Source organism: Cupressus sempervirens, chromosome 1, assembly GCF_028749045.1.
Source record: "Cupressus sempervirens isolate cs-2001-9-10 chromosome 1, ASM2874904v1, whole genome shotgun sequence".
Classification (NCBI taxonomy): Eukaryota; Viridiplantae; Streptophyta; class Pinopsida; order Cupressales; family Cupressaceae; genus Cupressus; species Cupressus sempervirens.
Genome location: NC_143118.1, coordinates 818,313,490 through 818,325,897, shown reverse-complemented (window position 1 = coordinate 818,325,897; position 12,408 = coordinate 818,313,490). Strand labels below are relative to the sequence as shown.

General features: G+C 36.7%; 1 protein-coding gene across 3 annotated transcripts in view; it reads left to right on the top strand.

Moving 5' to 3' along the window:
• The window catches only part of LOC149580381 (importin subunit alpha-like), a 68,143-nt gene extending 56,293 nt beyond the window's left edge, over positions 1-11,850 (top strand). For 2 of the 3 annotated variants that reach the window (XM_089790502.1, XM_089790504.1), the window contains 2 exons: positions 11,104-11,516; positions 11,599-11,850. In XM_089790502.1, coding sequence (XP_089646628.1) covers positions 11,104-11,515 — 412 coding nt within the window. In that variant the 3' untranslated portion in view covers position 11,516; positions 11,599-11,850. The remainder of the gene's footprint in view (positions 1-11,103; positions 11,517-11,598) is intronic. The other variant, XM_089790503.1, reaches the window with a different exon arrangement.
• Positions 11,851-12,408: the final 558 nt, after the last annotated feature.

Sequence of the window (12,408 nt, the reverse complement as noted above, 5' to 3'; positions counted from 1 at the left end):
AAACTGGAAAGTCAGCCGTCTCCTCGATTTATAGTTATGCAACACTTTTAGTGTTTTGAGGCTCGTCCACAGAAAGCTTCCCAGAATATTTGATGCAAGTAAAAGTTCATGTTTTGAAACATGTGGTAGATGTCTCTAGTGTGATATGCAAAAGTTTTGCAGAATTCAAAATATTCTCAAAAAATAATGCTAGACATGTTTCAACTAAACTGTGGCATAGTCAGTGGACCCTGCTCACAGCATTATTCTTCTGAATCTTTTCCCCTAACGATGAGCCCATTAGGAATGTTCAGAATGTTGGACATTAAAAAGTCTGCACAGTTGAATCCATCTGCAGTGTAAACACAATCTACACACTACAATTAGTAATTATTAAACATCAAGTAAATGTGGGCAAGAAGCACTATCAGCTGCCTGCTTAGATACATCGAAATGAACTGGCGTTAAAGATTTGTTTACCAGGCCTCGTCTGTCTTTGCTGCAGGGAGTAAATTCTCTAGTGTTTCAGTCTAGTATAAAAGCTGTTGCAATCAAGGCCATTTCTTTCAAAGGTTAGAATTCTGAAACTTGTGATTGTTGACCTTGAAAGGTAAAGGTCAAATGAATTTCCCTTGGGCATGCTCTTTTCACTTTAATTTTTATAATTAACCTTGTATTCTTTGGCTTGCATTTACCCCATTCCTTTTTTGGATTGCTTTATTATATCTAGCTGCAGGCCTAGTCACTTCAGCTTCTAGGGTCACTTTCATGGGAGCAAAAATTGCCAAAAGTGCAAGATTAATAAGCAAAATCATGAAATGCCACTCTTGGCGATTTGCTTTCAACATAATTGTTGTAAAAAACTAATGATCAACATATGTTGACTAGTTTCTTCTTGTATACATGAATCAAAGTTGCATGCTGCATTTTTCAAGGCAGTGCCACATTTTTTTTGAGCCCTGTCTTGGCTCAATGGTTGGCTATCGACATGGACACATCATCCTCGTCTATGCAATGCATGGATGAAGAAAGAGAGATACCTTTCTTGTTTTTGCATGCACTTGACTGCTATTATCCTTGTAGGGGAGAGTGGTGAGGGTTTGATTCCCTTAAGTTGCAAAGAATGGAACTGAGGCAATTGACCTTAGTCTAGTAGTGGGATTGACAAGAGAAGTGTGCCTCGGCCTCTAGATCCACTTTTTAATATTTTTATTTTATTTTGCACGATCAATATAGCTACAATTTTAGTACAGCCAATGAAGCAGCTGTTATAGATTAGACATAATGAACTATAAATTTAAAGTATTTAAAAGAAAACTTTCCAATTTCAAATATATTTTCATAACTTACAAATACATGCACACACACACACACAAATTACAATAGAGAAATTGAAAATTTAGAGAATAGCATGGAGGAGAAGGCCCCAAAGTTGTAGGCAACTAATGGGGTTCAGGCCAAGGATATTCTAGAGGCAAATGAGTATATTTGAGTGCAGGGCGGTTTGGAAATAATAATGGAAGAAGTGGTAGAGAAAGATATTAGAAATCTGAATAAAACCACTATTATCGATATGTGTCAAGAGATATATAGAACCAAAGAAGAGATCAGAGCATGGATCAAATGTTTCTGGCCAGAGGCCTGTGGAGTGTACTTTATGCCAAAACAATTTGTCATCATCGAATTCCCAAATGAAGATAAGAAAAATTATGTTTTTGAGGAAAGGCCCATGGAAAGTAGATAAGGATTATGTGTATATTCAGAAATGAACGCCTTCCTTTGATCCCAAATATAATTTGCAGTGAGTTGTGAGTGAAAACTATAAATTTCAAACTTCTTAAACTGATCATCAATCAACAATATAGCAATGTGTAACAATATGAAAGCCAACACAATAACACAAGGGTTTTTGTTCTCGAGTAAAACCTTGTTAAGGGAAAAATCTCGATGGGGATGATACCCACAAGATCATGCACTAATATAAAAATGTCCCTTTTAGAGGAGCTAACCATGTTAGGAGTTGATACAATACATTTAGTACATATGATCCTGTTAAACCACAAGTCCCTGTTAAAGGGTTGAACCCTTGTTAAAAGGTTCCAATGTTGTTAGGAGTTGGTGAGAACAAAAAGCTCATTGCCTGAGCACACTGCCTAAAGAAAGAAGGTTAAATTCACCTTCAAGAAGACTCTTTGTCTGAGATGTGAAGGTTAAAGCCACCTTCAAGGATTTACAAATCCAAATGATGCATTGACTAATGGCAACACACCTGTCTAAATAGTTCCAATGAAGTACACTAGGAATGATAACAAATTCCACTCATAACTCTTCTCAAAGTGTTTGGCAATCCTTCATCTCTGCTCTAATATTCAATATCAAGACATGTAACAATCACTCCATGCATTAAAATCAAGGAAATACTTTCCTTTACACAAGCTACAACCAAGCAGTTAGGTTGGCCTGTCAAGACTTGCCCAATGTACAAATAAATAAATGAAGCCATCCTAAGGCATACATGCCTTCTTAAACAAATATACAACAATTACATAAATAAAAAATACATACCATGATCCATAATTAACGCTTGCCACATTAATCAACATGCTACACAAACATGTCCCTTCATGGGACATGTCTATTCATTAATTAGATAATGAATAATAATAATAAATTTAATCTCATATATATAATAATTTTTCTCATATAACAATGACCTTATATCTCGATATAAAGAACACACACACACATATTATATCTCATATATAATTATATGTAGGTTTATGTAACCGAAGCTATCAAACATCAACACTCCCTCTTAGCTTAGAAGGATAAACACATAAGAATAAATATTACTTCAACGTAATATTACAAATAACAATTTTAAGGATATCTCAGTTGATATCTAAGAAGATTTCCACCATTTGATATCACATTTGATATTATGAGTATTGGTCTTCCAAAATATAAACATATGATATTCACCAATTACCCAAATTAGGTTTGATATCACATCTGATATCAAGAGTATTGGCCTCTCAGAATATCAACAATATTCACGAAGTACTCAAAAGGTTTTCATATCACATTTTATATCAAGAGTATTGGCTTCCTAGAGTATCAACGATATTCACCAAGTACTCAAAAGGTTTCAATATCACATTTGATATCAAGAGTATTAGCCTCCCAGAATATCAATGATATTCACCAAGTACTCAAAAAGGTTTTGATATCACATCTGATATCAAGAGTATTGGCCTCCCAAAATATCTATGATATTCAGCAAATACTCTTTGAGTAATGGCCTTCCAAAATGTTGAGATGCCAGACATTCACCATATACTCAATTTCTTTGATCTCATAATACAAGTTATTGTAATATCGTCACCTTATAGTAACTTTTGCAAATTCAAGTGACATCATTTGGAAGTCGTCACTTTCTCATGATGTACAAAGGGGATAGGCCCATTAAAATCACATAGTCATGATGTATATTCATAAATCATAGTCGTTTTAACTGCTACAATTTAATGATCACTGGAGAATCAATCTCAACATGGTTTACTCCCTTTGAATCAATATGAATAAGATTATTGAAGGTTGACTGAATCACATCCTCTATTTGCTCCCTCTTTTCCAAGCTTGCCTCTAATGAAATGCTAGGCTCTCCTTGAATCTCAATCTCCCTCTTTTTTATGCAAGAACATTCTCGGAGGAAAAGATCAATGCATATAACTCTTAAAAAATAAATAAGAGAGAGACTACAATAACAAATAGTTTGCATAATGATATAAGATCATTTCAATAACATCGATAAATATAGTATACGTATATTCAATTTTTTAATCCGTCTCCTATTTATTATTTTCTCATTAATAAATATATGTCCTTGATGCTTTCTCAATATACCAATATTCATTAAAAATATCTTTTACTATATATAATGTTTTGTTACCACCTATATTTTTAGTTATACTATCTCACATAATATAACTACAAAATAATTATTAATAAAGACACATACTTACACTTATTGGATTGGTGCCCAATGTCTCTTTCTCCCCTTACATATTAATAATGCAAGGAATTTTAAACAATGAAAATAAAATCATATTCTAGCATATGTAATTACTTTGATGTGATTGGTACCCCAAACCTTACTCCTCCCGTTCGATGCTTGGACCTGTGAAGTGGTTATTCCATAAAATTTGAATTCTAACTATTTTCAAGTTTTACGAATTCAACATTGACCATTCACGCGGAGAGAAGACTGAAATAGACAACGACCATTGTGCCGGGTCGTTTTGAATCTTATATGTTTAATGTTAAAGTCGAGCCCTCTCAGTAGAATTGTCGCTTGATGCATTAATGGAGTTGTGTTTACTTATTCATTCAACTCAACAAGTCAATCGACCTCTTGGTAGGATTATGAGTTTTTCAAGCATGCATTTAGACCAAACTCGAGTAACATGACCCGGTTAAATACCAAAAACAACTATTCAATTGTCATGGGTTCAAAAGAAATGTTGTTCCATAAAAAACTACAGTGGCAGATTGGTGCCCTAATTCTTATTTGCTAGTATTTGGCCGTCCCTGGCATTGCGCAATGCAATCCTGAAAGATGTGGGTTGAATAATGTGAGTTAAACATTTTGGATTCACAGCTCAAATTTTGGATTCCTTGGTTTTCAAATGAAGTACATGTAGAAAGAGAATGGGAATTGGAATCTATTTCTACAAACTTCTGTAAACCCTACAACAACAAATCTTGAGATCCTGGAGTTGAGTTATGAGGGCTCTCTGATTGTGAATTCAACTGAACTAAAAGCCATGTCATGCAATGAATAGATGCTGCCTTTGTACTGTTTGAGCTGCCTCTAGATGGCCCTTTTACAATCACCTTCCTCAACAAATTTGTGGTCATTGGTTGCAGATCAATAGGCTCTTACTTCATCGCATAAGAAGCGAAGGAATAGGCATTACGATATCCTCCCCCCCCCCCCCCCCCCCAAAAAAAAAGCCCATGTTTTGGGGACGGGGACTTGCATTCGTCCCCAATTTTTTAACACACAAAAAGTTAAAATATAAAACAAAAATTTTACTTTGCCGTCCTCTCCCCGTCCCCAAAATTGGCAAAATTTTTGCTGTCCCACTGTCCCTTGCCATCCCTGTCCTGAAAACTTAGGGGAACATAGGTATAAACAATGATGCAGAAATAAATATAAATCTGACCTAAACTCAAAATAACATGGACTAAAACATGATTGTTGTTCCACAAAGTTTATGACTTTTCTTCAACATGTAAGTATGTAGTCTCATATTTTTAGTGGTCTTCATTTGTACATTTGCAACTAGGCTCTAATACCATGTTGAATTTTCATGGATCTGATGATGTGTCTTCCAAATGCAACATCCTTATTTATATATATATATATATATATATATATATATATATATATATATATATATATATATATATATATATTGAGAATAGGCCATGAACAGACATGTCCCTTCATGGGACATGTCAATTCATTAATCAGATAATTAATAATAATAAAAAATTTAATCATATATATATATATATATATAAAATTTATTCTCATATAACAATGACCTTATATCTTAATATAATGAATACACACACACATATATAATTATATATAGGTTTGTTCGACTGAAGCTATCAAATATCAACATAAACAATGATACTTAAACTTGTTATAATTTAATTTTAATGTTTTGAATCTTTGATGTTGAACTTGAAGTATATGATGGTATGATCATGATTCATGATGCTATGATTGCAAGTTTTAAAGTTTTTTTGTCATTTAAATCATTTGATTTTATGATACTACGTGACATTCTAATTTTAACTCATGCTTCTAGGCTTCATACTTATGCATATATATAATTCTTTATAATTTTTACCTGCTTTTTGTATGAACAAACCCAAACCCCTTATCAAAAATTTTCCATACCAATGAGCTAGTTCTTCGAACTTGAACTTCGAATTGAACCCGAATTGGTTACTTAGCCAGAAACATTTAAGGGCCTAGTGATTTGTCTTCTGGTAACAATGATAGATTCAATGAGCAATGCGCTAATCTAACTTCCTCTACTCATTGTAAAAGGCCTTCTTCCAATGGGCCACTTATATACAAAACAAAGTTGGTGTCATCTTTTGGGAAGATGGAGGTGACATGAAAGGATGTGAGCCAGCTGATATTATAAATCCACTAGGAAGCTTATGCAATCCTTTATTTGCTCTATTACTTACAATGTTGGCATCCTTATTTTCTTTGCCATATGCCCTGATTTGTTCCTTTGGCAACCCTTTCTAATTCAGCCTTGTAAAAACTTTTATTCCTAAGCTGGTCATAGTGAATGAGCAAGATTTAAGTTGACTATATGAGCTCTTAAACTCATTCCCATATCGGCTATATTTACATAAACAATTCTCACTTTTAGGAAGTTGTTTAATCATGCAAGTATGTAGCCAAAGTGGTGATGTTGCATCAATTTTGAATTCTCTTTGGTTTTGGGCCCACTGAACTAGAACTTCCTACCATTTTGTATGAATAACAAAAATATTAAAAACCAAAGGAAATACAAACAAAAGGCGTGAGAACCCTATAATATGTATATAGGTTAAATTTTTTTAGAACATTTCAAAAACATAAAAGAACTTGAAATTTCTTTTGGAAAATTTTGGAAATTTCATATATAATTTTATAAATGTATTTTTTATTCATAAATCTTGTAATTTCAGCTCTGTTCACCAAACACAACAAATTCTACAGAGTGCCTTTGTTGAGCCTTCACCTTTGAGAAAACAACCAACAGTCCTCAAGAACAAAAGATGACAGCTTGAAAGGAAATCAGCCTCTTCTATCTGTGAAATGACTATGGTTTGAGTGACTTTAGACAGAAGTAGTGAAATTTCAGCACTTGAGGGTCAAATTTCTGAACTATTTGTTTTTTGTTTGAAATTTTTTTTGATATTGAAAAAAAAAAATGTATGGGGTCTGTGGGTTTTTTGAGTAAGGTGAGGAACCCTCTGAGTAGCTGGGGTGCTCAGGCCATTCCCTTAGCTGTCATGGCCCAAAATGGTTCTTGGATTGTATTTTGCCAATGTGTCGGCCAAAACAAAGGCACCTGATAACCTGGCATAAATTCATTTCAAGAGATTCAAGCATTTATAGAGAATGAAAAATTTAGTGGCCTGAAAATGTTAGTACTTTCCCTATTTATCCATTCTTCCATCAGCTTGGTGTCGAGTGCTGACAGAATTTGTGAAGAAAAGGAGTTCTGCTATGGACGGGCAGCCATACAAACGGATGTTGTACTGCCCCCGACCCCCACTCAGGATTGTCACAAACTTGCAGGGATGCATCACTATAGGACACTGCAAAGTTATCTTGGTTTTAATTATTATATTTTTTCCTTACAATGTGGGTAAGCTTTTCAATTTTTGTTCATTTTCAAAATTTTGCCTTAAATTTCATTTACCATTAGATTCTGGATTGATTCTCTCCATGCCGTATACCCTAAAAATGTTAGTGTAGTTTTTTATTTTTTCCTATTTTGCTAGGTTTTTCCTACACTTTTAATAATCTCGCTTAGGTTAATAAAGCATGTCTTATTAGGTGAATGGTTGTGAGGTGTCACCTTCCTACATGTGAGCATCCATTAGCTATCTTGGGAAGATACTTTGCTATCTTTAGTCCGATAGATGGTTGCTCCTCATTGGTTGGTGTTGCCACCTCCTCTCTCTTCCTTGCCTATATAAGCATGCTACCTGGCTTGTATTTGTATCTCTTGTTTTTGCATCCTCTTAATGCTATTTTGCTTCCAGCATTTGCATTACTCTCTTGGAGACTAACTCTATGATGCTATTTTGATTTTGTATCATTTGCATTCATAGTTTAGATATTTACTCTTTGCACTAGTTTTCTGGGTTATTAATCTTTTCTGATTCTAACATGGTATCAGAGCTTTTCTATGTGCAAGAGTAGATTTTAGTTTCCTTATTTGAGAGATTCGGGGGGGGGCAAATAAATTTTATTGTAGTCTTTTGAAAAACGAAGTATGCTCTTCTCTTACATCTTTGGATGATCTTGAGAATCAGAAAAGTTTTGACAAAAAACACTTTCTGGGTTTTGTTCGCAGCCCCGAAATACCATCTGGGTATCTTTTAGATTTTGCATGCAAGCTGTATATTTTCGAGCATGCAAAGCTACGTCCATACCCCTCTCCGTTGGCGGTCGCAGATTTGAATGCAATTTTTCTTCAAATCAGGGGATCAGCAAATTTTCGGAGCACTTTGGGCCCGAACAGACATCACCATTGGATTCGGAAGGCCGTTTGCAGTCAGGATTCATATAAAACTTGTTGTTTTTGGAGACAGAGCTCCACGAGGCAAATTTTTTTTGGTTGCAGGGCTTCCGTACGGATCGTACGGACGATTTTCGGCATCAAAAATTTAAATTTTCGGGCGCCGCCGCCGCGCCACCCGCGCACAGCCCGCAGCGGCCGCAGCAGGCAGCGCCGCCCGGGCTCCGCCGCGGCCCGGCCGCCTCCCGGCCGCCGCCCGTCTGCAGACCTCTGCCGGTTGCTCTTCTCCGTCCGCCGCCTCCGCCTCCGGCCGCTCTGCCCGCCACCGGTCTGCACAGTCAGCAGTGACAGCGTTTTAAAGCACAGTCAGCGGCCAGTCCGCGTGAGACACGTGGCAGGGGTGCTACGTGGCACATTGCCACGTGGACCCTGCCACTTCAGCACTCTTGCCACGTGGCTGTCACATGGCATGTCACGTGGCACCCTCCTTTTTGCTGATACGGGCCAGTGGCCGTCAAATTTAAACCCTGGTTTTGCTGATGTCAGCATGACGTCATCCTTGCATCACCATCCTTGCTTGCCCTCTCCTTCAAGTTCTCTTTTGGACCTACTTGTGGTTTTTTGGCCATAACTTTTGCATACGGAGGTGTTTTTCCGATCCGAAAGAAGCGCCGGAAAGCTGGTTCCGAGACAGAGATGCTGGTATAGGTATTTTTGAGTTTTGATGCAGTTTGGTGGCCTGTTATGGCAGTCAAAGCCAGATGTTCTATTTTGCACTCCGGGAGGCGTATCTTGAGCTTCCAATCTCCGATTTTGGACTTCTTTATATCGTTGGAAAGCTCTTTCTGTGCTCTTCCCAGTAATTCTGGTTGTTCCAGATTCTGTTCCAGACACATCCTATTCAGTCTTTTGCATTTTAGCATTCTGGTGGATATTCTGTTTGTTTCAGGTCCGGAGATCGATTTTGTTGCTTCAGTTGCTTCGTTTTGGGCTTTACCTTCTGTTGTTTCAGCCTTATATTTTTTACTGATCATTGTTGATATTCATTGTAAGCATCTTTATGCAACGCACTGAGATAAAGTGCCACTCTTGCGTTTCGGGATCCTTTTCATCATTGTGATTCGTTGTACTCGCACTATTATATAAAGTGCCATGGGGGGGATAGTTGTTTGCCGCTTATAGGCCATCTTTCTCTAATTCCTCATGCAGTGTCGACGACACATGCCTTTATTTGTGTTTCTACCTCACTCTCGATGAGTTTGGCTCCTGTGTTGTAGTAGATTTTTGGCCCATCTTTTCAGCTGCCTGTCACCTCACCTACCTTAAGGGGAGGTTATATTGTTGTTCTATACTTCTTTGGTTGATGGTTCGTGCCTTCTATTTCCATGGAGGTTCTACAGATCAGCATTTTGACAGAGTTTTGCGGTTCTTCATGCTTCAGTGATGCTGCTTCTTCATGATCACTCCTTGTTCCTATTTTAGGGGACAATTTCCCTAGCGGGAGACTTCTTCAGTTCTTCACTAGGTTCTTACCTCTTTTTGGGGGAGGGTTTTTCCCATGTGGTTTTCTCTCTTTCCCCGCTTTCAGAGGTTCCATCTTCTTGCATTGTACTTGGGTACCTAACATGGCCTCGTTGCCGGGACCCATTTCTACATCCACCTAAGCTTCGCTTATGGGGGGGTGTTAGTGTAGTTTTTTATTTTTTCCTATTTTGCTAGGTTTTTCCTACACTTTTAATAATCTCGCTTAGGTTAATAAAGCATGTCTTATTAGGTGAATGGTTGTGAGGTGTCACCTTCCTACATGTGAGCATCCATTAGCTATCTTGGGAAGATACTTTGCTATCTTTAGTCCGATAGATGGTTGCTCCTCATTGGTTGGTGTTGCCACCTCCTCTCTCTTCCTTGCCTATATAAGCATGCTACCTGGCTTGTATTTGTATCTCTTGTTTTTGCATCCTCTTAATGCTATTTTGCTTCCAGCATTTGCATTACTCTCTTGGAGACTAACTCTATGATGCTATTTTGATTTTGTATCATTTGCATTCATAGTTTAGATATTTACTCTTTGCACTAGTTTTCTGGGTTATTAATCTTTTCTGATTCTAACAAAAAATTCCATCATTGCTGTCATTTTTTAAAGGAATTTGGGTTGTCATTGCAGATAGCTTCTTGACCTTAGGCTGGCTTATATCAAATTTTAAAAGAGATTCTGTTAACTGACAGCATATTCTGTTAGCCTTGGGTTTATATCATTGTCAATAACTGTATAATCACTACACGTTTAATTCATGAAATGAGCTGGTGATGTGATCCATGGGTTTCATGAGCATTTTGAGTTTCCTTATTCAGGGCTCATCAATGGGATGTGGCTCCATGTTAAACTTCATAGATTATAAAACTAGTCAGCAATTTTGGTAAGCCTTGCTTAGGGTATGGGCTTCCTGTGTTCGCTAGTGATATTCTACCAGATGCATGTAGTGTTGTTCTGGGTGAAGCCTATGCAGTTATCCTGATGATCTTATTTCTTTAGCAGTTTTGAATGTATGGTGATTTGAGGTATTACACTGTATGCTAGAAATTTGAACACATCAGTCATATGGTTCACCACTTATTGTAGTTTCAATTGAATTTATGTTATCTGCTCGATACTGGGAAAAAGAAGACATGAGTTATTTCGTCTCAGCTTGATGATTTCTTTTCAGGATCATAGATATTGGTTTAAATAGTTTTTATCAACTCTGTACAGGAAAACTACATAATGAAGACTGATATATGCTTGATTTGGCAGGTTTTTGGTTGATCAAGGATGCATTAAGCCTCTTTCTGATCTGTTAGATTGCAAAGACCAGGAACTTGTGAACCTTTGTCTTGAGGGCCTTGAGAATATTTTGAGAGTAGGAGAAGCAGAAAAGGAACTAGGGAACACCACAGGCATAAATCTCTATGCTCAATACATTGACAATGCTGGAGGAATTGAAAAGATTGAGAATTTGCAGATTTGCAGTAATGATGAGAACAATGTCAAGGCTGTACATATTCTTGAAACCTATTGGGAAAAAGATGATGAGAATGACTATGTAATAGAAAATGAAAGGGACAATGACCGAAACTTTGCTGCTAACAGCACTGATGCTCGGCCAACTTTTAATTCTGGTGCAAATCAATCACAAAAACTTCCCAGTGGCTTCACATTTCATTAAGGTCTGCTTTGGATGCTTCTAGATTCTTAAGATATGATTGCTAGTTGTTTTTTGTGTCTAAACTTTTGCTCATTATATGGCAGGTCAGATTTTGGCTATGCAGTGTATTTGAGAGACTTTTAAAGATAACACTGTTATGCATCTTTTCCAAAGAAATAAGTTTCCTGTGGATATCCCCATTTCTTGGGATAGAGTTACAACTTTGTATTGTTTTCATTGTGGGATATTTTAGCCGACAATAAAGTTTCCCAGCTGTCAATATTGGCTACCTTTGTCAATGTGTTTGTTCAAAGTGATAATAATATTGACAGGCTCTACCATGGTATTTTTTATCAGCCCAATTTTGTCATGGTGAACTTTGATCAGATGGTTATATCATTTAATTTAAACATTTAAATGCCTTAAGATAATTGTCTGGTTAGATTTGTCTAATCTTACGAAAAGCAGAATTCTGCATGGGTTGTATATTTTTGTTGTAGATTATAGATGATTCTAATTTTCTTGGGATATAAATCCACATAAAGCTATAAAATGATTTAGTCAGGGACTGATAAGTTCGTGTCTTCTTAAGTATTTAACTTGGTAAGTTGTATCCTGTTGTGCTGCTTTTTTGACCAATCAAATTGACGTGATCTCTCTCATACTTTTTTGTCAGTGTGGAAATCTAGAGTCATATGCACTTGCTGAAAATTGGCGACTGGATGGCTGAGCATTTCCAACATCAATGCACCAGGCACTTGGCTGATCACATCAAACCCATCCAAGATGAGACCCAAAACTTGACGGAGTTGTGTAATATTTTGTGCACCTTTGTTGAATATCACAAAGCTATCTCAACTTCCTAGTATCACCCTTGCTTTAGAGTTCACTACTCAAGCTTACCTCAGGATGAT